Below are 27,944 nucleotides of genomic sequence, written 5' to 3'. Positions count from 1 at the left end.
AAAACATCACCTCCAGCTAAACTGAGTTTAAATTAGACAGAAACGCCCAAAAATTGAAGCTTCTTTACCTCTTAAATAGGGTTCACAGACCTTCCAACGCTTTTTTTTTGTTCGGCTAGAAAAATTCATAAAAGCTCAACAAGGATATACATTTTTTTTTCTTATTTACAATTTTATTTGAGATATATACTCACCAGTTTTTTGTTGATTTTTGACACTTGGGGGGGGTTTGATAGATTTAAAAAATATATAATTTATCTGCTGGAAAAACCTTACATCGGGATACTTTTCCCCACAAAAATTCAAAATAGGTTAAATGGTTGATGGAGACAAAAATTAAGACAAACCGGTAGTGTATTTTAGAGCAGTATGTTGCCTTTATTCAACAATCACAATTACAGTTGAAGTTTTCACTTTGTTAGTTTCTTGAGAAAATGTAACAAATGTGAAACTGGACTTTTAGCCTCCGAAGTCAATTTTAAAATACTTACAAGTCAGATGTTGCCACAGGATGCAGTAAAGAGGACAGGAGGTGACGCCCCCTTCATGGTCAGTGTCCACTATAAATAAAGCATCCTGGTCTGTTGTAGCTGCTCAGAAAATTTACAAGCAAGCAAACAATTAAACCTACAGGCCTGTCAGTAACATCATGGCAAGACAAAAACAACTCATGCAGAAAATGAAGAATTAAAAAAAAAAAATCTTCATGCATATTAGTTAGCTGAACATAGTTCAGATTATCGGATGTGTCATAAGCACAATGCCACGAAGAGGCATTACTTTGGGCCCACGCTCAGTCGCCACACTGACACACGGTGCCAGGAAGCCGGAGGGAAGGCGCTTCTTCAATAAACACAAATAATTCTCTCTCAGTATTATTGTACAGTTACACAGATATTTGTAAAATGTCTCACTGTGGTCTATGAAGCAAGCTTGTAACAAGGCTCACTCAAGCTACCCTCCTTGGTGGCCATTTTGAACTTCAAATGGGGGTTTGAATTCTTTCTAATTTAAATGTTTGGCCTTTTCAAGTAATATAATCTCCTTTTGTCTTTTTTTTTCTAAGTGCTTTTTCACAACTACATGGCAAAACATCATCAGGGTAGAAACAAATCTGGAGAAAATTTCATCAAAACCATGCTCAGAGCTTTATAGTATTTCACAAATAAAATATTAAAAACTGCTCATCAAATTACTTAAGTTTTGACTATATATAAATAACCATGCGTCCCACTGGGATTTAGAAAACATCATCATTATCTTGTCTGCCCCAAATAAATGGTCTAATCAAATAGAGTTGGTAAATAAGTATAGGTTGAGTATGTGTGATGAAAATAATGCTATTTGGGCGTTGGAGAAATTCAAAATGGCCACAGGGATATCATCTAAATATTATTTTAATCATGAATGAACTCTACTGAATTCATGACTTCGGAGAAATTGTTTTAAGTTCTTTCATTACAACTTGTGTTACTTAAATCAAAACAACGGCAATAAACGGAGAATGGAGATTTAAAAACGTAGCGATCCCAACCTTAGAGTAAAATCAGGCTGTCAATCACTAAATGTTCCTTTAATGGTTATTTACACCAGCTTCACCCTGCTATCCATGTGTAAAAAGACCCATTATGTTAAACAAAAATGTGAAATTTGTACTTTTTCCTCGTTTATTGCAATTGTCTAAATGTAAAATTGGTTTCTTCTTACACATCTTTACCAGCGTAGCCAATAACAAAACCCAAAGAAAACAAGTAGTAATGTAGTTGATACCTAAACATAGTAGGTCTGCAACTAATTTTCAAAAAATATATATTCAAATGAATTGTCGCAAAGCTATTTTTAAGAATAAAAATTGTAAAATTGGGATTAAAACAGGACGCTTGTCAATGCACTTTGTCATTTCGTGTTACATCAACAAGTCCATGTACTGTATATAATGTCAGCGACTTAGTTCATGATACAATTTGTATCAAACAGGGTTTTTCTCCGTCTAGCGTGAATTCAGCTGGGATCCGCTCCAGACGACAGCAGACTCTACTGCCCTGAAAGCAAAGCCAAGGAAACGGTTAAATATATTTACACTTGCTGCGCCTGAACTGAAGCAGACAACCAGAGTTGACCCAAAAGTCTGGGGCTTACAGAGAGAGAGCATGAGAGAGACGTCCCTTACTAAAACTAAGGTACACAGGACAGGGTCACCCATCTCTACGGCTTACAACTCTGACCGAAAAAGACTGCCGTCTCAATAAGACGACATTTTGAACACCCTATTTTTTTTTTAACAATTATTTTTTTAAAAACCCAGCAAACAACACAACACACACAAAAAGATTGATACAGGTACCAGAGAGTGAACTGTAGCATAAAGATCATTAAACTGTAAATACACGGCCTTATTCAGTCGAAGCTAATTCTTACTGACGTCGGTGGCACACCTTCAACAACGTGATATAAAAGTGTTTCCCACACCGGACTGCAAAATTAGGATTCATGTTCTTTGAAGCACAAAGAGTAAAGTAAGTGAATTATTAAATGTTAGCCAAGTGTCCTGTAGCTCAACTTCATCATAATTACATACAGACAAAACACTCCGTAGGAAATGCCAGCAGTTTGGGATACAAAGCTGAAAACGTGTTTTAGCATCCTAGAAAAGCATTAAATCAGTATTTTGTGTTAGCAAGAGTACAATGTTTAATAATTGATCATTAATGTAGCAGCTGACAAAGTTACAATTTCGATGTAAAACTGCGGCATCTCAAAGATGACTGTTCCTACAGAGGTCAGAGCTGCATTTTTTTATCAGCATCTTCCAGGCATTTCTTTAAAGGGGCAGTGTTATGTAAAATAGACTTTTTAGAGCTTTACATCAAGTTATGATGTTATTCCCTCTTCAAAAACATACCTGGAGAGCTGCCTTGATTTTTTCATGCATGTTTGATTAAATTAAAGCTTTTTGACGTCATATTTGACACCCATACAGAACATTTTTATAATTATAATACTGCACCTACACTGCTTAAAAGTTCTTGACTTATTTCTTTGCTTGTCCAAACAGAAGGGGATTCTTCAGTAGCCACTTTGAGCTTTCTCTGCCAAGATGGCGGCAGCCAGCTGCTGGGGGTCCGTGACATGGGGGCTCCTAGCCATCACACGCCTCACCAGCTCCGAGGGGAAGATGTTGCAAAGGTCGACGTACGCCTTCTCCCTCACGTCTTCGTAGCGGCAGTGCACGGGGGACTCGGGGTGCTGCGGCCCGTACGGAGGGGGAGGGTGCGACAGAAGAGCGAGATGGGAGCTGTGAGGCGGGTAAGGAGGGTGGGGAGAGAGGGCTGGTGGCGGCGGGTGGCCTAAGTAACGTGTCGGGGACGGGTGCAGAGCTGGGTGAGACGAGCTGTAGCCCTCTTGAGGCCACGGTGCCGGGTGCCAGGACGACTGATGCGTATCAGGCAGACTCTGGTAGGCCGACGGCTCGTACCTTGATGGTGGGAGCGACGGCTGTCTGTAATACGTCTCCCAGCTGGGCAGCGTTTTGGGTCGATGGTGGTGGTGAGAGGCGGAGAGATGTTCGTACAGATGCGAGTCGGACACGCTTTCGCTGCGAGTGGGGGCCAGGCAGCGGCCAATGGGAGATCCAGGGGGTTGATGGTTGGACTGAGGCAGAGAGTGGTAGTCGCCGGGGCAGCTGGAGCGGGCAGCTAGCGGCTGGTGTTGGAGGTGAGGAGGCAGAGGGTAAAGGGGCCGCTTAGGGGGCCCCTCTGGCTGCTCATGAAGACAGCTCTGTCCACACGCAGCATTCAGATGGTAGGAATGGACGGCTGGATTAGAGGTGTGGTTGTGTTGGATGCTTGGGTAATCTGCCGCATGCAGACTGCACAGCTCGTGGTTAGAAGCCATGTGATGAGCGTACAGGCGGCCGGCAGGGTTGGGGAAATGAACGCTTTCTTCTAGTAAAGGTTCTGGGGGGCATCCGGGACAAGATCGGTCGCTATACGAGTCGCTGCTACCGCAACTGATGCTGCTTTCGCTCCCGCATTCAGAACCTGCGGAGCCCATCGAGCCGTGCCGCAGCTCCGGATCGTTGGGGTAGCGGCAGTCCGGGCTTCGTCGGGAGGAGAGGCTCAGGCCGCAGTAGGCCCGTGTCACAGAGTAGTAGCTTAAGTCTGGAGTCTCACAGTGAGGGTAGAGATCATGGCTGGGGGCCGGTAGATGTGTCCCTGATCTGGACTGTTGGTCTTGCAAAAGACCAAAACCAGGTGTCGGTCCTGCCAGGGATGAAGACACAGCTAAACCTCCGCTACAGCCGATGCTGCTACTAGAACTGCTGCTGCTGCTCCCACCTGCTCCCACGTTGCTCTTCTGGCTTTCTAGTCTACTTTTCGCCAGCAGCTTTTCCTCGGCGTCGCTGTACGACAGAGCTCGGACGCTGGGATCTGATTGCCTTTTTGGGGCACCGCTTTTTGCCTCGATGGTACCAGTTGGCACACTGTGGCTCTTCACCAGTCCAGTATCGCCCTGGTTCTTGGAGGGGACGCAGCTCTTGGCACTGGCACGCAACTCATCGGCCACGGCGCGCTGAGGCTGCGCTCCTCTCTCAGGGTGGTAGTACTTGCACTTGTGGCCGTACGTGCACTTTTTCCCTAAAACAGAGAGTTGGGGAGAGAGGGAACGAGGAGCAGTGCGTGAGGTAGTGTAGACTTTCAACCAACTCTTTTTTTCCAGAATTGTTCCAATTGTTTCAAAGCCTCTCCAAAACCTTTATTTTGTCCTACAGATCCACTCGGATGTGGACTTTCTGGTGAGGCACAACCTCACTTGAAATTATCCTGCCTTTTTTATATGATTTCCTTCTCCAACAGATATGATCCAAATGCCTGAACCAGTGTTCAGCATGTAAAACTGGAAACCAATAACTCTTTCATTCGGTTCAGGTAAACGGGACAGCAGTCCTTCAAGACCAACTTTAGACACCGCTGCTTTAAGCGGATTGTAACAAGAGGGTATTTGGACACAGTGAATACTTTTTCCTGTTGTTATCTCACCATATGGACAGGGTTGTTTCTTCTGCTCAGGCAGGATTGGCCTTTTCCTCAAGAAGTTGTCCAGGCTGGGGCCGTGACGTCCGAGGGGGTCATCTGGAGGCATAAATCTGAAACAAAGGGTTCATTTAAAGGCTTGTAATCCTTTTTCCACCTGAGGTTCTTTCTTAAGGCGCAAGACAAGCTAATGATTTTCCACAATGAAAATAAAGACCTACACGTCACTATTCTTTTGCAGCTAAATCCTTACTTGTCATTGACAAAAGAATACATGAGCAGCCGCTCGTCTATGAACTTCTTCCACTCAGGCTTTTCATTAGCCAGGTCTCTGTAGTTGTCATTGGAGACGATGATGCCATCTGACTCATAAGCCAGCTTGACGATGAAGCGATCGTCATAGCAGACCACGCGCCGACCTTGGACGCGCCGTGAGGGGGTGAAGACCAGGATCTTTTCTTTCTCGAGGCGCCGCAGGATCTCCTGATCTGAGAAAGCGGGGAAAAATTTCAGATGACGGACGCAACAGAGAGAAGGAATTGCGCTGCTTAAAGAAAATATTTTGGTTTTCACTTACCCGTTATTGGAGCATCAGGGCGGGACTGCTCTTTCCTCCAAGCAGGCACGAAAACCGTGATTTCCTGATGGCCGCGCTCCACAAACCAGTCTACAGCCAGCTGGATGCCCTGACAGGAAAACACCTCCTTGTTGCCATGACTGTAGAGCATAACCAGGATATGTCTTTATATAACCAGTTTTACTTAAAACAGGCATTCCAATCAATCAAACTTCACAATAATCAGGGTTTTTTCCAGTGTATTATACGCCTGTCGGGCCACCAGTCTCACTGTTTCTTTTTTGTAATTATTTTTGTTTGACATACCACTAACAGTGACAGTGGAGGTGGATTGATGACACATTTAACCAGATGTACCTGGCCAAAGCGTTCCTCCTCACCTCATGGCCACGTTGCTGCCGTCCACCACGATCGGTCGCAGGTTGTCCTGGTCACAGACGGACTCCGAGGGCAGTGGAGAGTCCGATCTCTGCCCGTCCAGCACATCAGACGAGGATGATGAAGACGATGAGGTAGAGGTCAATGTTCCCGCTGGCTGCTCGCCGTCAGGTTTGGTGCCCAGTTTGACCAATTCGCCCAGTATGTCGTTGATGAGGGTGTCGGGTCCCAGCTTGGACAGCACCTGGCGCACAGTCTCTTCAGAGTAACCCAGCTTCAAGGCAAACTCCAGCTTCGCCTGGTAGTCCTTCCCCGCCAGTTTGGGCTCTGGTTCTGGTGCGGGGGAGTCGGCCGGTTCCCGCTCCGGTTCTCCTGAGGGAACCGACGGAGGCTCCGGAGGCCCCTCCGTGCCCAGGTCTACACATGGCGTGCGGCACAGCGGCTGGTGGGTGTTTTTACTGGAAGTGTAGCTGACCTCTCCTCTCTCCGAGTCTGCTGTGGCCGGCGGCGCCGTCTTGCGCTCGCCGTCAGACCCACCGCTCTCCTCCGGAGGGGAACCAACAGTGGCGGTGGTGGTGAAGTTCTCCGCCTGCTCCTCCATAGCAGGGGGTCCGTCAAGGCCGCCAGCCTGCCGGTCGGTCCCTGCTACGTGGAGATACTCCAGGTGCGGTGCCAGGTGGAGGACTGCTCCCGCCTCCACATGGTCCTTCTGGCCCATGGATCCGTCACAGACATCCAGCACACCGGGCCGAGCAGCGCTCCTTCACAAAGCTCCACCTGACGGGGGAGACGAAGAGGAGTTCATCACTTTAAGCTATATTTTCCCCGTCATCCAAGCCGGCATAGACATGTCGCGTGCTATCGTTTACGTCCGCATGTGCACAATGCTGGAGGGCAAAAGGACTATTCTTTTACTCATCAGCCGTAGGATCGTTTGCACTTCCGTTGCAGTTGCGGCACTGCAAAGGAGAAAATAACGCAGAAATATTCCCGAACGACCGAGAACCGCTCTGACCCGTTACCATAGCAACTAACTGACAACAACGTCACCAACGAGTTAGGACTCAACATCAAAAAACACGCAAACATTTCCCCACACAAAGTACGGAACATTCAGTCTGTTACAGTTTCATGTTTCCAAGCTTTATGCCTATTTTCCGATTATTAATTGAAAAATAACAGTGTTGCGTAGATTAGCTCATTTAAACACCTTCTCTGCTGAGGATTTCTCAGAGTTGGTACGTAAGTTGCCTGTTGCATCAAATTCTGCAGACCATAAGGTTGTCAAAGTCAAGCTAGCATAACTGACCTACTTCCCTTTCCCTCGCAACACATCGACATGACATTGGCTAGAAACTGCTTTTTAAAAATAATCTTACCAAATATAAATGTCTTTTTCCTCTTTATGTTTCCGTACATTTATAACGGAATCTGCTTTGGTTCTGACTGCGCGCCGCGCACACAAAGAACCACTCACTGTAATTAATGAATTAATGAATTAATGGACTCCCCTCCCACCAAGAAGCTGACCTCAGTGCGTTTTAAAAAGCACATTAATCTACAGAGCAACACGGGATGAACCACTTTATATGAAAACAAAACATCCAGCCGTTATCCCCCCCCTTCAGTCAACCTTGTAATTAAGGTCCATCTGCTCCCTCCCACCACCTCAAAATAAACTCCCTGACTGCATTTATCTTTAATGGCAAAGCTGTTCAGAGATGCAACAATTTGGCCATTTTTTTTAGTTAAAAAAATCTCACCTTTTCCAGCAGCTGCTGCCTGAAAAAAGTTCCTGTTCATGTCTGTGGTTCGTTCAGCAGCTGCCTTTTAAGAGAGAGCTGGTAACAAGAAGGCTGAACTTATTTTCACGCTGGGTTTTCCTCAAAACATGCAAAGACGGCTGCGTACGATTACTAAGAGAAGAACTTAAAATGTCTGCAGGTAATTTGAATTAAAGTACAACTATATAATTATGCAAACTGCCATACAAAACCAGTGTTCAGATCGGAGTCGCTGTGACACAGACTGCTACAGGAGTAGCATATAGCACCTAAAACAACTCTTTGAATAAACTTGCATTATATGAGTTACAACATTTAACAACTCATTTGGATCAACAACATATTTTTGACTTAATTTGTACTCAAAAAGGGAATTTGGAACTTGCTAAAGTAAAAAGTCTTCCACAAAATAATAATAATAATAAAAAATCCTGTTTGTGGACATTACAATATTTTGGCATATTCATAAGCATTAAAGTTATAATTGAAGAGTTTTGACATGATGAAAAGAACTCAGAGGTGTTTCTCTGCCACAAAAGAAAGAAAGAAAGAAAGAAAGAAACCTTACAAAGGAAATATTTGCAAGTAAACAAAACAAACAAACAAAATAAATTACGCCAATGTTTTGTGCAGATGAGGCAGAAGTCTGGATTTTTTCTGAAAACCAGTCAAACATGATCTGGACAAAGCAGAGGAGGGGGGGGTGAGACGACTCGGAGCTGCTGGGAGGGGAGGGGGAGCAGGGTGGAGAGCATTTTATGAAACAGGAGCTGGCGAGCTACTGTTGCTAAGCTACAGCTGCTGAAAGCATGCCAAGATAGGAGCGTTCAATCGGCTACCCGAGAATTAAAAGAAAAAAAAAAAAAGAAAAAAAAAGTCCTACATGGGGGATGAGCTGAGCTTAAGTGTGCTTCACTGACAACAATAGAGCTGCAGCAGCGATCAGGACCTTGGCATTTACCACTGTGGGCGTCGATGATGCCCAAGGGCACATGAACGAGATCTACCTCACAAGGTGACTCATGCTCATACAAACACATTTTGTTTTAAAGGACGCTCTTCTCTCAGGTCCAACAAGAAGCATCACATCAGCAGAACCCAAGGATACAAGCAGTTGAATCAACAACCTTGCTGCTGATGAGCAAACTGAGTAAATGTGCTGGAAAACAGGAGAGCTGCTAATTCTGTATTAGCAGAGTTCATGGATGAAGACACACACAAAAAAACAAAAACAAATCCAAACTACTGAAGGTACAAAAATGGATAATAAAGACCTGATGAATGTCATTCAGAGTTCAACATTCATCATCATTGCTTCTTATTTGGAGTTTTTCAGTGTCGGATTTTCCAGTCATCCGGCTTTCAGTGCAACACCAAAGCGTCAAACGAGCCCCCTCTCTAAACCGGCTCTGATGGAGCTGCTGATGAATATGCAACACTCTCCTTACAGCGAGAGCGTGCAGAGGAGGGGAGGGACGGCTTAAAAAGGCGGGTTTTTAAATTTTTCTTTATGGGGGGGTCGTTTGGCGGCGAATGGCTGCATGCGGAGCCGCCACCGCGCAAAAGTTAGTGTAGAAAAAAAAAAAGAGGCAGTATCAGATGGCGGCAGCAGATGTTTACTGATCGGTCTGCATATACTTTATTCACACTAATTCATTCATTAAAAAATCTTGAGAAACACAAATTGAGGTGCAAATTTTTGTCTTTTTGGAACTTAGCAACACGTGGGGGAGGGGACACTATTCTAATGTCTTAAAACTTACTAAGCACATCAATAAAGGTTTGATTTGTTTATGTTGTTAAAGATGATTTTAGAGTTCGAGACAATGTGTATTCATATCTTTACTTTTATTTTACGTATGTTTAAGTTCTTTTGACCAATTTTAGAATTGTTGAAGTTCATTTTACCTTATTTTTTGGGTTAAATTGGCATTTTTTCAACTCAGCTTTCAGCAAACAATTCAAGTTTGAATTACTTAATTTTCTTTTATGAGCTCGTTTATAAAAATTTTGAAATTGGGACGTTCAATGTGCTCTAAAGGACATTTTTTCTTAACTATTACAGAATATCTGGTTTTACTGTAACCACGCAGTAAAACCAGATATAAACCTGTGTATAATCGTACTTCATTATAAACCATTAATACAAACAGGTTTAAGTCACAATAAAACTTTGCTGAGCGATAAATTGTCCCAGAAGTTGTTTGGAAACTATGTTCAAGTAATTTAATGGTAATGGCGTAGCACAAATTCTCAAAGATCAACAAACATTAAAGAGAAAAACGTCAAATCAAGAAAATGAAAATTATTGATATTGTTTTAATTGATCATTTAGACGTTGAGTTTGGAGTTCCTGCCTGTTCAAGTGACGGCGAACCAGAAAGCTCACAGCTTGGAGCAACTTATGAGAGGAAAAAACAGGAATCAGGCGTTTCTCTGTATGGAAAATAATCTGGAAGAAACGGTGAAAACATCCTCCAGACGGTCAGAGGCTTTAGTGGACAACCTGTCAACAGTCCCTGTGTTTCAAATCTTAATTTTTTACTTACTATTATCAAATTGTTTGTATTTTATAACTTCAAATGTCTAATTGTCTTACTTGTCTATTATAACATGTACCGCTGACTTTCTTGACCTCTCTTCCTCCTTGTGTTCTTGCACAGTATTACTTGAAAATGGTCTCAAAATAACAATATTTTTATTTATCCCAACAACTTCTGGGACAATTTATCCTCCAGCAAAATTTGTTATCCCAACAGGTCTATTTATTAGGCCAAAAAGATTGAATCTCTCATGCACACATCCTGATTGAGTTGCAAACCGTCTCCGATATCAGAGTCGGCTGGGTTCAGGGGAATCACTGTGTAATTGCCAGCAGAAAGGTGGAGGGTTCATATCACTCACCAGAGCCAGTCAGACCTGGGTGTCTCATTTCTGCATATTTAAATCCTGGCTGAGGAGATGAGGAGAAACGCTGCAGGTGAAACGGACACAAATCGGGAGCCAACGTCGCTCCATCCAAGCGTCTTCCGGAGCGAGAGGGTGTCCTCCAGCAGGCCGGCTGGACAATGAGACAGATGGAGCAACAACGTCCGCCGTCGCCTGGTTGCTTTCTTCACCAATCAGAGAGCTGCAGATTTACACTGAGACATGAGGAGGAGGAGGAGGAGAGTGGCTCTGGGCAGATGCCTGCTTCCCTAAGGCACGCGTACTCTCCAACACACACACACACACACACACTCCTGTCCCAAGCCTGAAAGGGGCTTCCCCTGTGTGGCCGATGAATCAAGGAGGGGAGGGCCGGCCAACAATAGATCCACACAAAGGGAGGCTGGGGAGGGCAGCTGCAGCGTGGGGAACACCTGGCCACAGAGCGCCACAGTCACTCTTCTCTCTTTTGTTTCAGGATGGGGGTGGTGCTGCCGCGGGGGGGGCAGAGAGACGGGCTGAACCGCCCGGCCCGGTCCGGCCCAACCTTTAAGGATAGGCCGGATGAGCTTAAGCAGGAGAGAAACGCAAAGTGGAGAGTTCAAGAAGTTTATGTCCCTCTTCTGCATTGTTGTGGCACACTTCGGCCAGATGAGGACTGGGAAACACAAATCTTTTCTCCTCTTTGTCTCCACGACGCCCAGCGAGCCTCTGGCTCATCGCAAACATGGCAGCAAAAACAACAAAACGCAGTTCGAATAAAAGCTGAAACGATACATTTAGTAAATCGATTATTCTATTGATTATTCTGACAATGAATTGGACCAAACATTGACATATTCTGCAGATTTTTCATTTAACCACATTTTTTTTATACAGTATTAGAAATAGAAAGCAACCATTTTATTGCTTAAAATATAATGGCAGCATTTCCTTTTCGTGAATTTCAACCAACTGAAGCCAAAACTGACAATATTTACAGACAAAGGAGTTTTTATCTTAAATGCAACATGTAAATAAATTTTGTTCAGTTTGGGCTTAGTTACTGCTCTTAATATGTTGTATTTTTCAGTAAAAGCCCTTTTTTTGAATCTTCATAGTCCACGATTAATCGATGACTAAATTAGTTGATTATTTCAATAATCAATTCATCACGAATAATTGATTCAGCCTTACCTTCATATTCCCTTTACCTCAAATTTCTAGATCTAAGCATTTAATTTCTACAAAGAGAACTTAAGGAAGGGTGGATGAGTGGAATTAGTTCAGGTACATAAAGTGTATTTTACGCTGAATTGGAGATGTTGAATAAATAATTCCTTAACTTTTTCCAGCTTTAAGTATAAATCTGCAACAATCTGGATGAAAACTTATCTTGTAGTTATGTACTGTGTGGAAATTCTGAACCACTACTTTTCCCTCTGCAGGAAGCGCTGCAAACTCTGGAAGCAGCATTCCTATAAAAACATCAAACACTTGAATGCCTCAGGGCCAATTATGTAACCATCAATCAACGATTGTCACTGATCGGATGTTCTGCTCTTAGGGTCAGATAAAGAAAACCGTTGGACCAGGAGATTTGCCCCCTCAAGTACTAACAGCTTCACAACCAACTCCTTCACTTTTACTTATGAAAACGGAGCAGAGCTGAAGTTTCCACATGCATTACCCCAACATGTTATTAACGTAAACAGTTACAAATGTGCAGCTTCTACCGATAAAATACGCACTTCTGCAGATACCGCATGGATAAAACGAGCAAACAAGACAGAAGGTAGTTTATTGGAGAGCATAATCACCACACTAAGGTTTAATTTCAAAATGCCCACTTTGTTGCTTCAAACGTAATGCACAGAGTCCAATATTTTGGATATAAACACAAAGCAGGTGGAAGAAACGAACTCCCTTTCCTTACACATGCATAATCTCGGCCTTCTTCAGGCCACAACATCCATGCTCTTATTTCCAGATATGCATTTCTTTTTACTTTAAAAGGTAATGACAACACCCTATCCTCCTCCTTTACAATCTGCTCCACTATCCATATTTAAGACGTCGCGGAGGGCCCGCGCAGAGGCGTGCACGGCCACCGCAGAAACCCCGACACCGTCACGACCTCCCTTCCAGCTTCCACCCGCACCAACACGCAGCTCCTCCGGCTAATGAGTCCGCTCAGCTCACCGCCAGACTCGGCCACTTACCCGGTCAGGGACGCCGCTGCACCAGTTCGGGGCTAAAACGAGCAAAACCCTCCATCCTGGGCCGGAGACGGACACAACAAAACATCCGGCTGGGGCTGCAGCGTGACCCAACCAACCTCCGTCGAGCCGATGGAAGCAACAAATTATTTTCCGGTTTGGAGTTTCACAATAAAATCTAACCGCTTTGTTTTGTTACAAAAACGAGGCAAAAGCTGACATTAAGCATGTTTTTTTTTTTTTTAATCATACATCAGTTTCGATGTAAAGATTTACACAATATCTGAAATACGTTCACTAAGATAAAATGCTTAAGTCAATTTTTTTTAAATATAAGATAAACAGGAAGCTATGACATTTAGTGTTAACACTTATTTACAAAGCGCTGCTAAAAAGGCTTTCTGCTTGAGGTGCAATAGCCTCCCCTTGTGGTTAGATTAAAAACTACAATTGATATTTTATTAAGGCTAGCCTTAAATCTAAAAATAAAGTTTCATAACGTACCAGTCCTACAGCCACTCTTTAGCAGATTAAAGAGGTCCACTCGGTCTTTATTAATTATTCATCCTTCATAGAAAATGATTTTATCTTACAACATTTCAGCACAATATAGAAACTGATTTTAGGTCAGTAAATCCTTAATATTGATTTTAAAAAGTAATAGTTCCACCAGTAGATTATTTCATTTAGAACAAGACATTTTTCCAATGTTGAAACTAAAGTAATGTACAAGTGGAACAAGTACTTTTTTTTAATCTATATTCAATAAGTATTGCAATAAAAACTACATAAAAAATATCTGCATACAGATTATTAGCCACTTGTCCTAAGCAAGCTACAGTTTAAGTATTTTTTGCACCATCAGAGGCAACCTAAGACATTTACAGAAAAATAGATGCTTTGCAAAATAATCACAACTACGTAAATCACTTCTGATTTTATTCAACAGAGGAAAAAAAAAAAAAAAAAAAAAGACTTTCAGTAAAACACAGTAATCCCCATAGCACACACAGAGAGGACATAAATTAGAGGCACGGCAGAGTGACGTTTAAGGGAAAACGTGTCACCTGGGTAGTGGAAAACATCTTCTGCCACACAGCCAGCGGCCTACTGTGCACTGCGAAGGATGCAGAGGAATCAAGTGAAATGACACTGTGGACTTATTGAGCAGAAATTGATTATCCCTGCACAGAAACGTCTAAAATGATAATACAAAGAGGGTTACAAAATACAAAACATGGGGGGAGTCTAGCCTAAAAATAAACCATAAATATTTATACTGACACACACTGGGGCTTTTTTTTATTATAAAAAAGCAAAACAAAAGGAAAAACATCTGCTTCTGTAAACATTTCGAACATAAGGTGTGCATTACAATTTAAAAACCACTGCAGTCGCATACTTATCTGTAGAGAAATGTCAGAAACAAAGACTAAGTAAAAAAAACAAAAAAAAAGATCTGAAGTGGTTCTGTAACACTGCTGTTAGAACGAGTGATTTCATCAGCCCTGGACTACAAAAAAAGCACCTAATATTGATCCCATCACCCTCAGGTGCACCTGAAGGCACCGTCTGACAGCAACGACTGCTAGGAAGTTGTGTTGTCTGAATGAAAGCACAGATGCATTTTTACTGTGGAAGGGGAGGGGAAGTGAAGTGAAGAATGGGCTTCAGATATGAAAAGTAAAACATTTGTTTGGTTCGGATGCCTTTTGATCTGGACATGATTATGTAAACAACCGAGCGTCATTAAAAAGAGGTCCGAGATTAGGTGACATGGCTGGTTTTAGGAGTTCCAGCAGTACACAACATCCAAGTGTCTTCAGGGTTTAGCTCCAATTTAAAAATCGACAGGGAACCCGTCGAAGGCAACCGTAAAGCTACAGATGAAGCGAGAAACGGGTAAATGTCCCGATTGTGCAGAGAGACGAAGAGCCGATTCTTATTCCCTTTTTCCAGCCCGTCATCCTGCTAATCCTGCATGCTAATTCACAGTTTAACCCTAGCCCTACTTGGAACTAATATAAAAAGAACAAGGAAAAAAAATAGGATGAATGTCACATTTCTGGATGTGTTTACTTTGTGTGTTTTTATATTTCCAGTAGGAAAAAAAAAAACGAAACCTGACGACAGCAGAGTCAAACCAAACCCTTCATGAGAAAGTTAGAGCCCTAAAAATATTACAGATTGAGGATAAATAGTGTAGATTTTTCCTTTACAGCTCATCTGATGCGTCCTGCTTTGTTGACGTTTATTTATATGCATTAAGTCACATACAAAATATACAGTGTATTTAAAAAAAACAGCAAAAAAACTGGGTGTAATTTTGCGTCATGACGTCACCAACAGGGATACTGTCAAACATAACTTACAGCACAATGTATGTACAAGCTGCTGATCCTGTACCCTGTGTTTAACAGATAAATCAAAGGTCCCTACAGGAGTTTTCACTTTAAGGCGAACAAAGTGAAGACGCAGATTCGCACGTCAAGCACCGGTCAGAGGGGAAGGACTGGAGTTGTTCAGAAACATGCTTGACAGGGAGGTCAACAGCTACACAAGTTCTGGCACATCAAGTTTTGTTTTCCCAAACAGCGAAAGCTGCGTTTTGCCGACCCCTCCGGACAATTTGTTAATTACATACAAGTTTTACCGTGACACAAAAGAAATCGATTACCATTGGAGGAAAGCGCAGGGCAGCGAGGCGACTACAGACCTACAGGCGACAAATCTAACACGCCGCCATTCGTTCCCCGCTTCATTCTCGTGGTTACAGTCCAAACTGTGGTCGGTTTTGCCTGAGCGTGAGAGGGAGCTCCTCCAGGTCAGGCTCAGGACGGCTGGTCGTCGGCTCGTCGCTGCGTGGGCGAGGTCGTCTCGTTGGCTACCAGCTCATAAGGGAGGAGCGTCCCAGGGTCATGAAGTACACCTGGCTGGCGCCGCCTTGACGCACGGAGGCGAAAAAGACCTAAAAAAACGTATGGTTTGGGTGGAACAAAAGATACGATACCAAAAAGTAAGACGAGAAGTGCTACTATTTTATAATATGCTAATTTGAAAAATATCTCATTCTGACCTTGTCGTTCCTCTCGCAAAGAAATTTAAGTCTCTGGGCTCTTTTGTGCATGAAGACGCCGTCCAGGTGTCCCGTCTCCACTGAGCGGATCTCAATAGCTTTCTCCCCCCAGCCCATTATCTGGTTTGACCTAATGTAGGCTGCAGCAGAACAAGGAGCGCGTTACCTTCCTGAGCCGATGCTACATTTATGTAGTTTCCGTTTGGGAACGCCTCCTCACCCACTGACGTCGGCATTTCTCCCCACTGCAGCACCACGTCCTTGGTGATGCGGCCGTAGGTGTTGACGTAGACGCCCTCGTCCTCGTAGCACACCAGCAGCTCGATGCCGTCCGTGTTGGGGAGGATGATGATGGCGTGGCACTGAATGTTGGTCTGGATCTGGAGAAACGGGAAATCGGGCGGTAAAGAGCGGGAAAACGGCGCCGCGGCTTCGTGGTCCGGGCCTGAACGCTCACGTGTGTGGGCAGGTAGATGTCGTAGACGGCGCCGGAATCCACGTCGACGGCGTGGAAGCCTGAGCAGGAGCCGTAGATGACCTTTAACCTCTGACCCTCCTCCACAGTCAAGTCGACCAGCAGAGGCTTGTGCACGAGGTCGCCAAAAGACTAAAGACCAGCCGGAAATGGATGTTTTCAGAATCAGGTTGTAATGTGGAAAAATGAGAAAGTTTCAGGGGTCAAAATCCTTTGATTAGGAAACTGAATCCGTTATGCTCCTTACTTTGAATGCCATGAATTTATGGTAGGGTTTGGGAGCCCAGGCGTAAACCTCCACAGAGTTCTTCAAGGCCAACACCAAGAACTTAATCCTCTCGTATTTCACTGCAACGTTCAGGAGGAGAAAAAAAGAACAAATTTCAGGTAATCATTTAATCATTTAAGACTTTTCAAGGATTTCTGGTTCACAAATAAGATTTAAATAAATACAATTTATTAATAAAAATTTAAACAGACGACAAAACATACCGACTTTGTAGTGGACGCAGCCCTCCAGGTCGCCCACGTTCACCCAGCCCTGTTTCTTCTCCACTTCAGGGTCGTTGTGTAAAATCTTGTTCCTGAGCCACGACAGGTAGTACACTCGCAGCTTGTTCTTTTTACCTGCGACGACCCAGAGAGGAGCAGTGGAACCGGTGATTCTGAATTTGGAAACCCATGAGAGGTTTGTGCTGTCCTCACCTGATATGGTGACCAGAACGTTGAGTCCCTCCAAGACGTCCATCTGCTGGATGCGACGCCGGTTAATCAGTGGGTAGACTTTCCCCTGACCGCTTCGGTCCAGCAGCATCAGCCCGCTCTCTGTCCCGACCAGCAGGTTCACTCCTGAAACAGACGCAGAACAACAAATTAACCAACCTGTCCAGGTCAAAGTCAACCAGCTCCCATTTCTGGATTTATTTGATTTTATTTTAACATCTACCCCAGAGTGCTGCACACAGGATCTCAGAGTTGAACCTCTTCTTGTACTTGCGGATCTCTGGAGTGTCGCTCGGTGGGCGCGTGTTGACAGGGTTGACGTTGACCACCGATCCTTTGCGGGACGGGTCGGACCTCAGTGGGTCAGCGAGTCGACCTTCTTGACCAAAACCAGCTGGAGGAAGCAGACAGAAGCAGTTCTGGTTGGACTTTTTCTTTTAAACATACAAAACTCTCAATCTAAACAAACTGCCTGTGATTGGGGGCTAATATGTGCAAAAGGCTTTAAAATAAACCCGACTTTGTTTGAAGATGCTTAATCTGACATCAAAAGGTTTTATTAAACAGAAACATGTCTTTTACTGTGCATAACAAAACTATTGAGAGTTTTTGATAGAAAATAAAAGCCCTAAAATAGTTTAAAGCATAAATAAAGTATAAATGCAAATAATTATACACCGTCTGTTTCAATATTTCACAACATGGCCGCCTTACCCATGTTGTTAAGGGAGCTGCCGCTGGATGGAGATATCTGAAGAAGACGAGGGTCAATGAAGGGCGTGAACGACGAAGAGGACTTGTGTTTGGACATGTTGTTGTTCTCTGACTGGGACTGGAAGATGTTTGACGTTAAGAAAGAAACAAGAGTTTTAAAGAGGAAAGCAGCTCTGAAGGCTGGAACCGTCAGAACTAGTTAGAAAAAGCTGGAAGGAGAGATTTGAAAACCGTGTCTGACATTAAATCACGCTAAACCTTTCCTGTTTCTGGTCAGTCATCACATTTAGCAAATCTTATATAGATAAGATAGATATACATTTTGCACACAAGTCTTCTACCTGAAAGGCATGTTAGCTGCACGTTCCAATGATATGTTTTTGTGTGCGTTTTCTTAAAAGTGGCTAAATTATGTCATTATGTTTGACATTTAGCAAATGGAAATAATTCTGTCGATTCTACCTAAAACAGGAAAAGTTTAGTCAGATGTGGTGTCAGATGGCGAGAACAACAAAGTTGTTTGGTTTTTCTTACACGCCGTCAATAAATTCTTACAAAACCACTTCAAGCTGAGCTTTATCGACACAAACGGGCAGTAAAACAAGTTGAAACACGTGCAAAACGTTAGTTTTTCAGAGAAAGGCGAGAGAAGAAACATTTGAAACGAAACAAACGGGACAATGAGAACTGAGCTGAAGGAAACTAAAGTCCTTCCAGGCGCAGGCCGCTGCCATTTGTTAGAGGAAAAACAACGATTTCTTTAAGTCATTCTAGTCAGAATCATCTCGCCGCCGTTACATCCAAAGATCCGGTTTAGTTTCCGCCACGTTGTGGCCCCGTTGTGGCCCCGTTGTGGCCCCGTTCTACTGGAGGCGCCGATGTTAGAGGCAGTTTGATGCAGTGGATTGCAGAGCAGGAAAGAAGAAGAACGCAGGAGCTCAGGGACTGAAACCAGGTGTGAGTCGAGTCAGGTGGAGGCAAAAGTGAAGCCAGGAGGATGCAGACGGGAACCAACAGCCAAGGACTGCACAGTCGGTATAGACAGGATCAGATGTGTGCAAGGGAGCCGTAAATTATTTTGTTTCACTTGGCCTGAGCGACACCGTTTAAAACAAAATCGGACTTTTTTTTCTTTCTTTTTTTTTTTTACCTTTACCAGATTCAATTTTAATATTTTTTTTCTTGCTTTATTTCTAAAAAAGAAATGACAAATAGCAGAAAATATTTTTTCAAAAGGTGGCTTGTATTTCAACCATCTCTTCTGTGAGCTGTAAAGAGTTTTAGGGTCACTCTAGGAGAATTCTTTTGCAGATTTCAGACACAATTTTACCAGAAGAATGTCATAAAAGTTGTTTCAATGAGCTAAAAGCTTAAATAATTAATTTAATAAAATTACTACTTCACTCGACTTTATTCTGTAGATATTAAGACTCTATTCTTGTAACATTATGACTATTTTTCTCTATAAAATAATTTATATTTTGACCTCAATTCAAAGTTCAAACAGAAACCCCTCTCAAACAAGATGGCCGCCCCGGGTGTGCTGACATCACTCAACGATTGAAACCCAAATCCAGATTTTTCCCAAAAACTAAATCTTTAAAAACAAATAATTTGATTAGCTGATAAAAACTGACTCCTCCCCCAATGTTAAATCTCTCCACATCTGAGCCTGTTTATTCCCAAACCGTCCATTTCCTCGTTTGTTTGCCTCTGTGGTGTGAGGGCGACATACCTCTATGGCAGTGAGCTCGTCCTGGGGAATCTGTGAGCACATTCCAGGACTGGCCTGGCTAGAGGATGACTGGAAGGAGGAAGAGGAGGAGGAGGGAGACATGGAGATGGAGGAAAGGATGGCTGTAGAAGAGGAAGGGGAGTGATGGCTCTGCTGGATAAGGTCTGGCAGGTGGTGAATGCGGCCCGGAAAGCCGTTTTTCTCCGGGACGCTCTGACCGGGGCCAGAGCCGGGCGAGGAAGAGGAGGAAGATGAGAGACTGACCAACCGCTTTGTGTCAGCTGTGCTCTGGAAGCAAGAACAGGCACACTTGGGCTCGAGCAAGCAGGTGGAGAGGAAGAGGAGCTGCAGGTTTCAGAGCTTCGCAACATTTTATCCAGATGCTAAAGTATTCAGAACCCGTCAGCTTTTTTTTTTTAGTTTTTTTTTTTTTTTTACATAGTTTAAATCAGATGAGCATCTTTGTAAAGTTGAATGAAAGACATTTTTGTGATATTTTACAATTGGAAAATACTATAGTCAGATGTCAAACCCATCCATCCATTTTGTTGTGGCACAATGCAATAATAAAACTTTACATTAAACTGTTAAAATATGCTGATTCGCTCTGTGATCGATTAGTACTCCTGTATCTTTGTAGTGATTGTATTTATTGACCAAATTTGTGTCGTTCTTTTGTTTAACCTTTGTTTTTAGTCTCTTGGCTAATTCTGGCACGTTTTCAGAAACGTGGTAATATTACACGGATGCTAGAATAGCCTAGTTAAAGTCCAGACCTAAAACCAATTGAGATTCTGAAAATTCCGGCTTCACAGATACTCTCTATTCAGTCCAAAGTTTTTGGTTTTTTTTTTTTTTTTTTGGGTGAAATGTGGCAAAACATGAAAAAGTTCAAAGGGTGTGAATACTTTAGCAAATTATTGCATAATCCAGTCATTTATCTTTGAAGAGCAACACCACCGGCTGTAAACGCAACAAGATCAGTGAAGGTGGAACATCACAACACAACCAACGTGCAGCAAAAACAAGGCAGAGAGGAGAATGAATAACACGGAGCAGAAAAAACCAAAACTGGATTTTTGTCAAATTAAAACACGTTTTGCTGCAGTCAGGAAGGTTTTCTACCTGTCTGATGACCAGGGTGCCATCTTTGGAGGGGGTGGCTTGTTCGCTCTCCAGGTCTTCCACCAGCATGGTCTTAGCTGAATCTGTCTCTCCATTGCTCAGCCTCCTGCAGGGGGTCAGAGGAGGGTTAGGATCATTCAGCTGAGCTTCCAGACTTTCCCCAGACTCAACTTTCCAGTTTTCAGTCCTTCAGGTTCATTTTAAATATCTGAAATGCTAAAGTTTACTTTGAATTTATGATGGATATCTGGAGAAAACGGATGCGAGAATCCAAGAAAGCAACCCAGAAAATCAACAGGAAAGAATGAATGAAAACAGACAAGAAACAAGAAAATAAACAAAAAAAGTAATGAAGACTTGAGCGACAAACAAGAAAGGAAAGAGACGAGAAGGCAGGAGACGAGTAAAGGATGCAAGGGCACAAGTGAGGAAAGAAGGTTAGGACAGAAGGACATTAGGAAAAAGAAAAGCAATAAAAAGGAAGTAAATTAGGCAGAGTAGTCAAGAATTGGCAAAGTTGCAAGGAAGAAAGCGAGGAAATAAAGGAAGGACTGGAAGAGAGACAAAAAGGCAGAAGGAAAGGAAGAATGAAGGATTCAAGGATGGAAGTACAAACAGAGAAAAGGGAAAAAAGTCACCAGTTAGGAAGGAAGAAAAAATGGAAGGACATAAGAAAGGGCTCAAAGAAGGAAGGTTCTAGTTCAGACCTAGATATGAAAATCTTCCATATATTGATTTTTCTGAGGCTAACATTTCCTTTTGGTGAAACACTTTGACTCACCCCGTCCTGGAGTCCTCAGCTCCTGAGGTGGACTCCTCTCCCGCCTCCTGGTCCACCTCCTCTTCGTCCTCTTCATCCGTGGTGCCGGAGTCGTCGCTCGATGAGGAGTAGTCGGTCACCTTGTGAGGAGGCCGCACGTCGTCCACCGCACGCAGCTCCTTGGCCAGAGCAGTCAGGTCCTGCAAGGACAGAATAAAGACTCTTCATTTGATCAGCATTAAAACATCTGAAGCTAAAGCCACACCGATTCCTCCTCACTTTCTACAAGTTGGCAGAGATCTAATCAGCTGAGTTTACCGAATTGAGACTGTCTTAGGAGCATTTATCAGGAACTTTGTGATATTTTTTAAGGTCAAACACAAGCAGGAGAAGGGAGGGAACATTTCGCCGACATGCTCGACAAAACAAACAGGCTGCAATCTGATCCGACAACAAGACCAGGTGAGATTAGGAACCGCTCTGACATGTAGAGAAGCAGCAGGAGTTTGTATGCATTCAAATCCAGATTCAGGAAGCCGCAGCTCAGGGTTAAGGCGCTTTGTGTTGATGGTGAGCAGAGAACAGGAGGCAGGCATGAGAGAAGCTGGTGAATCATCATCATCATCATCATCATTCACTTGTGCAATGCAGGGAGTGGAGTGAAGGTTCAGTCATAATGGGTTCCTACACATCGTTCATGGAAATATGTTGAACTTTCCCAAGCTTTGGTTTGGTTTCCAGAGCTCCCTTTTCTTTGGGATCATTTTAAAATTGAAAAATAAGTTCGCTGTGAAATATGGCCGACATTTCTACCCTCGACAAAATCCGACAAAACAGAGACTGGAAGGAAACAAGGTCTTAACATAGGAAGGGAAGAGAACAAAGGACAAGACTATGGAAGGAAGGGTGCAGGAGACAAGGAAGGAAGGAAGGACGTAGAGAAGGGACAACAGCATCTAACAAAATGAAAAGAAATAAAGTCTGTAAAAACACATATTTTTCCCATATTTGTTCATTTTTCCCATTTTTACCCCAAACTCAAAAACTCAAGCAGAAAATCTAAGCTTCTCCAAAGTGTGTAGAAACCCCGAGCATAACAAGGATGTGATGACACAAATGTATGAACGACGCTTACCATGTCACCCTGGGTTGGAAAATTAAGAGTGGCAGAAAACAAAGGAGGTCAAGAGAAAAATTAAAACAGGTCCCAGCTGATCAACATCAAGTAAGCAATCAGGGTTTTGATTTTCCTGTCGGTTTTGATCAACTTCTGGACATCTGAGCAGTAAAAACCAGGCTGAAGAAACACTTTGACTCCTAAAACCGGCACTGAATTCAAGGAACTTTGTTTCAAAATTCCAGACTTTGGTTTCTAAGACTTTTTATGAAATTTGGACAGTAAAATACAGCAAAAGCAAAATTCAGTTTTGTTTTGTTTATCTTTCAGATTACAAAATAAAAATTACAGATGGTTTAATCTGTTTTGCTTTTCTGTTCATATCCAGACCTGGGAAATCAAATTAATTCTACACTTTCCAAAGTTTTTCTTATAGATTATTTTCCATTTTCTAAAACACTTTTATCTCTGAAATAATTTTTTGTTGTTGTTGGAAAAAGCAATCAATAGTATAAAAAAAATATTTGTTTTTTGATCTATTTAGCTGAATTATTTGTTTATGATCTGAATAAAAATCAGGGAAAAAAATTGCTTCATTTTTTCACCTTTTTATCTCTCACATGAGGAATAAAGTTGGGAAACTGACACGTTTTTTTTTAAAGTCTTTATTGACATTGAGAACTTACGGCTGGTCGAGTTGGCCTGGAGGAGTTCTTCTCTTCTTGTTTTTTTGGGATGTTTTCTGGACGCTGCAGAGGCGAGCCTTCAGATTTAGACGAAGCTTTATGGAAACAAAAACAGCATTAATGAGAAGAAAGGCAACATGGACAGAGGCTGTTTTTAATCTTCTAGCCATCACAGTTTGTTAGTGTAGTATGTGACATTTATACAGTACCAGGTGACTCACAACGTGGCCTGAAACGGTCACCCGGACTGGCCTGGGAGCTGGCGTTGGAGCCCGAGGAGCTGCCACTGCCGGGCCGAGACTGCAGCTTCTCCACTCTGTCCCACAGGGGGCGCTGCTCCACATTACTATGACAAAAAAAAAAAAAAAAAAAAAAAGCAACAGCACAACCTCAGTAAACCTTCTAGAATAAATTTATGCGTGTCTGTTTAGTGAGTTATGATGACATGATCACTGATTATTACTCAGCCACCCTCTGGTTATTAAGAACTCTCTCACAGCACCTTGTAAAACTATTGCAAGGTACTGAAACTTTCCACATTTTATCACTTAACAACAATAACTTGACAAATACAATAAACTTTATTATATTTTGAGATTTTAGGTCATAAACAGACACTATTTTAACATGAACATGTAAATACTTCCAAGCACCACCGTGCCACCGAGCACTTTAAAAAGTCTGAGTTTAGCCATAAAAACAAAAGAAACAAAAGGAAACCTGGACTTCAAAATCCAACATGGCTGCCAGGTTTTTAAAATGTGGTAAAAAACCAGTTAACTTGCACTTCTGTGGCTCAATTGTTTAAACATCTGAGAAATACATTGTTAAAGGTGTGTAATGCTAACTGCAGTTAGCCTTTTTGTTTTTATCTTTGAACTAGGATCTGTGTGAAATGTTAAAGTCAACTTGAATGTGTTCCAGTTCAAACCTCAGAAAAATGCCACTAGTTTCTGCTTCTTTGTTGGCTGCTAACAGTAGATTCCGACAGAAACCATTATTCATTTTTTATCTGATTGTATTAGCTCAACCTCACAGCGGAAAAATAACACCTTTAATGTGGAAAATAAATAACTCCTACATGCTTTGTACATTTTAAATGAGTCTAAAATTGTTAAATAATCGCTCACGGCTTGATAAATTAAATTTGTCCGTCACTGACCTGCCAACGCTCCTCTGGTTGGGCTGAGACGGCAGCGGGGACTCTCTGCGGGACAACACAGGAGACCTGGATGTTGTCCTCACTGGTACCTGTCAGAAAGAGCCAAGGTGTTTCCGATGAATATTTCATTTAGCTTCTGTTGTCACAGATGAGAAAGGATTTAAAAACTTCACACACAAACATACAATGCTGTGAAGAAGAAGTGTTTGCTGCCTTGCAGAATACGGCTGTTTTGCTGGGGTTCTGCAGGCCTTTCCAAACACTCGAGCACAAAGCAGACCCACTTATTGCTTATGTTGTGAACTTTGACCTTAACTGAGTGAAGTGACATCTGTAGGTGTTCCCTTTAGTAGATGAAATTACAATTTCAAAGCATTTTTTTTGCATTTATTTAGATTAGATTTTACTAAAGTTGGGTAGAGAATCCAAAAATGTTACTTCAGTAGCAAGCAAAATTTCTCAGTATTTCTCAGAGGAAGTAAAAGAAATTGCTCGAGTAAAAAAGCATTTGGTAAAAAGGTTTTGGTTATTTTAAGGACCAAAATGGGAGTAGCGATACTTTATAATAATCAAAGTATCGCCTTCTACTTTCAAGTAAAAGTAGGAATTACATTGTAATAAAACTACTCCTAAAAGTATACCTTTTCAAAAAGTTGCTCAAGCAAATGTAAGTAGTTGCCACCCTGTTCTGGATTTTACATTGAAGGGAAGACACTTTTCCAACAGCTTTGTACATCTGGACCAGAAAAAGACTTGAGAGTATAAAAATAAAAATCAAATGAGAAGAGAAGAGAAGCAACCCGTTCCTTTGTAGTGACTGGGATTTGTCACTTCTAATGCATTTTATGAGTTACCTCTGCTGTGACTAAAACGAGATTAAACAAACAAAGGCAAACGGAAAGAGTGAAGGACGATGTGAGAGGAGGAGGGCAGGAGGGAAGTGGGATAAGAGTGGCCCTCGCCAGCTCCTTACCTTGGGAGGAACCTCCTCGCCGCTGGTCTGGCGTTCGAGTCGGGTCTGGGCCTGGGGGTGGTGGAGGGGAGGTTGGGGTTGGGGGTCGGGGCGTGCAGGCAATGGGTGGTGGTGATGGTGTGGGTCCTGGGAGCGCAGGTGAAGCTGTGCAAAGCTAGAGCTCACGCCGCCAGACTCGCTGAAGGACTGGGAGCGAGAGACCACGGGCGGAGGAGGGGAGGGGGCCGCACTGTTGCTGCTCTTTAGAGCAGCCAGGTGGGACCACTGGACCTTTTAGGGAGTGAGGAAGAGGAGGGGAAGTGAAACAAGCAGACGACACAGTGAGACACGAGGGGGAGATGCGTGAGGTTTAGCACCTACATGTGCTTTGATAGATAGACATGCAGACACAGAACAACACAAAACAATGCGTCCCTCACTTAACAAAACCGAAATTGTTGCACTTCTTTGGCTCAAATTTGTTTTTGTTTCCGACCAGTCCCATTAATATAATCAATTTTGGTTCAGTTGCATATATAAAATTACTCAGAAAAGATTTCCAATGCAGAAAAACTCAAATTATTCCAATTAAACCTCAATTATAAGAGTATGGAGGAGAGGAAGAGGAGAAGGAGGAAGGAGTTACCTGAGGCTCCATGGGTCGGTGCATGGCGGAGGCCTCCGAAGCCGAGCCGCCATTGGAGTAATGTTCAGAGGAGCGGGGAGGCAAAGGGGGCTGCTTGGATGGAGGGGCGGACTGAGGGGAGCCCTGAATGTTTTTACGGAAACGCTCGTCAGCCTGAAGACGACAAACATGGGATGAAGGCTTGGGGATATTTTAAAGGATCAACCAAATCTGACAGAAAAACAAAAAAAACTAGCAGAAAGGAACTACAGCTGAAAGTGACAACAATTGCCACCGAAGTCAAATATTTACATAAGATGTAGTTCCCATCTCCTTGTCTTCATTTTTTAAATACGGGCAACTGGTGAGAAAGATATTAACATGCTGGAAACTCAGACGTAGACACATTTGAACCGCAAAAACACAAAATCACTGGAAGATTATTTTACTTGTAATATGGAAAAAAATGTCTTGTTCCCATATTACAAGTAAAATAATCTTCCAGTGGAACTAGCACTTTTTAATCAACATTAAGGAAGTATTTACTTAAAAAAAAAGAAGCTTATACATTAGATTTATCTTATTCCAAGTCTACTAAAATATTTGCAAACCATAAACACTTTGTAAGATTTTGTGTTTTTGCAGCGTGCAAACAGATACAGATCTGTAAATACAAAAGCCCAGTGTGAAGAAAGTCGAGGGTTAAAGACAGACGAGGGGCTCCTTGCAGACGGGACAGGCTCTGCATGTTAGTTTGGGCCTCAGTCGTCTGCATGCATCTTGCACTTTGGTTACACACCGACAACCTTTCAGGGATAGTTCAGAGGCAGAAACTTTCATCCAAACCTAAAAATTTCTTTACCACCTCCATATACAATAATAATAATAATAAAAAAAAAAACATCAAGGAAACTATTTGTGCCTCTATAATTATAGTGTGTGAAGGGAAGCAAGTGGAAGCTGAAAAGAGCAGGCAGCAGGGCAGAGAGAGCCAGGGAGGAGGTTCACCTCTCTGATTGGCTGAGGGGGATGAGCAGCAGCCTCCAAACTTTCTGCCTGGGTAGCTTTAGAGTCAGTGGGGGTTTCAGTAACAGGGGGGGTGCCCTCATCACTCCCATCTTGCTCTGCTAGCTGGGACTTAGCGCCGTCTCCGGGGACAACCAGAGGGGCTTTAGTGGACTCGGAAGCAGCGGAGTCAAGGCCCTCGGCTTTAGGGGAAGGGGTGTGGGCTCCGTCGGGGGCCAGAGTGGAGGTCTGTGGGGGTTTGCTAAGGTCTAGTGGGGGGTTTGTCTGGTCGCCAGGCTGCGGTTTGGATTCATGCTGCAGCGACAGCAGGTAGGCCTGCTCCTGCTGCAAGCGCTTATGCAGGCGCTCTGCCTTGCGCTGCTCCTCCAGCTCACGCCACTTGAACTCCTGTCGCAGAGCGCGGTGGTAGAAACACATGAGCTACTGCCATTTTGTTTGATTCAGCCTTTATTATAAAACAGATACATGACACAAACCAAAAGAAATACAAAAACACAAGGTGTCTTCCAGGGATACCTGAAATTAGGCCGTCAGTAGGAGATGCAGGGCTTCTAAATACATCCGCCCTCCTTGAACTTTCCAACATTTTGCAACATGAATGCAAACTTTTATGCATTTCAATGAAACTTTTATGGGAAAAACTAAAGTGATATATGATTGTGAAATGGAGCGAAAAAGCTCACACTTAGTTTTCTTTATCATAAAAACCTGGAACACTGCAAAAAAAAAAATTTGTAGTCTAGTTTCCAGAGCAAATATCTCAGTACATTTGACAGAAATAACTCACAAGTAACTTTTCAGCACAATTTAGGTCGATAACGCCTTAATACAGATCGAAACTAATAGTTCCACAGACAGATTATCTCACTT

General features: G+C 42.9%; 2 protein-coding genes across 12 annotated transcripts in view; both read right to left on the bottom strand.

Moving 5' to 3' along the window:
* Nucleotides 1-355: 355 nt before the first annotated feature.
* On the bottom strand, nucleotides 356-13,056 carry LOC122826855 (probable ribonuclease ZC3H12C). Of its 3 annotated transcripts, XR_006369882.1 has the most exons (7): nucleotides 12,902-13,056; nucleotides 5,991-6,765; nucleotides 5,611-5,750; nucleotides 5,287-5,521; nucleotides 5,040-5,146; nucleotides 3,012-4,637; nucleotides 356-2,042 (listed from the first exon to the last, which is right to left on the bottom strand). XR_006369882.1 is itself a non-coding variant. In XM_044109183.1 (6 exons), the coding sequence occupies exons 2-6, from the start codon at nucleotides 6,704-6,706 to the stop codon at nucleotides 3,067-3,069; spliced, it is 2,769 nt and encodes a 922-aa protein (XP_043965118.1). In that variant the 5' UTR covers nucleotides 6,707-6,765; nucleotides 12,902-13,056; the 3' UTR covers nucleotides 356-3,066. The 3 variants fall into 3 exon arrangements, 2 of the variants coding, with proteins under 2 accessions (XP_043965118.1, XP_043965119.1); XM_044109183.1 differs by having other exon boundaries at nucleotides 356-4,637; XM_044109184.1 differs by lacking the exon at nucleotides 12,902-13,056 and adding an exon at nucleotides 10,677-10,895 and having other exon boundaries at nucleotides 356-4,637.
* A 764-nt stretch (nucleotides 13,057-13,820) lies between these two features.
* Nucleotides 13,821-27,944, bottom strand: part of LOC122826853 (mitogen-activated protein kinase kinase kinase kinase 4-like) — a 34,768-nt gene continuing 20,644 nt past the window's right edge. Inside the window, exons 15-32 of one of the 9 annotated variants that reach the window (XM_044109176.1) lie at nucleotides 26,070-26,222; nucleotides 25,445-25,714; nucleotides 24,472-24,560; nucleotides 23,531-23,655; nucleotides 23,310-23,404; nucleotides 22,642-22,650; nucleotides 21,528-21,706; nucleotides 20,747-20,852; nucleotides 19,622-19,909; nucleotides 17,887-18,004; nucleotides 17,396-17,566; nucleotides 17,155-17,298; nucleotides 16,942-17,076; nucleotides 16,697-16,797; nucleotides 16,432-16,581; nucleotides 16,195-16,354; nucleotides 15,975-16,114; nucleotides 13,821-15,866 (exon numbers count right to left, since the gene is read on the bottom strand). In XM_044109176.1, the coding sequence (XP_043965111.1) occupies nucleotides 15,783-15,866; nucleotides 15,975-16,114; nucleotides 16,195-16,354; nucleotides 16,432-16,581; nucleotides 16,697-16,797; nucleotides 16,942-17,076; nucleotides 17,155-17,298; nucleotides 17,396-17,566; nucleotides 17,887-18,004; nucleotides 19,622-19,909; nucleotides 20,747-20,852; nucleotides 21,528-21,706; nucleotides 22,642-22,650; nucleotides 23,310-23,404; nucleotides 23,531-23,655; nucleotides 24,472-24,560; nucleotides 25,445-25,714; nucleotides 26,070-26,222 (2,517 nt within the window). In that variant the 3' untranslated portion in view covers nucleotides 13,821-15,782. The other 8 variants (XM_044109174.1, XM_044109180.1, XM_044109175.1 and 5 more) reach the window with 8 other exon arrangements.

The sequence above is a fragment of the Gambusia affinis genome, linkage group LG24 (genome assembly GCF_019740435.1).
Source record: "Gambusia affinis linkage group LG24, SWU_Gaff_1.0, whole genome shotgun sequence".
In the NCBI taxonomy this organism is placed as follows: domain Eukaryota; kingdom Metazoa; phylum Chordata; class Actinopteri; order Cyprinodontiformes; family Poeciliidae; genus Gambusia; species Gambusia affinis.
This window is presented reverse-complemented; position numbering and strand designations above follow the sequence as displayed.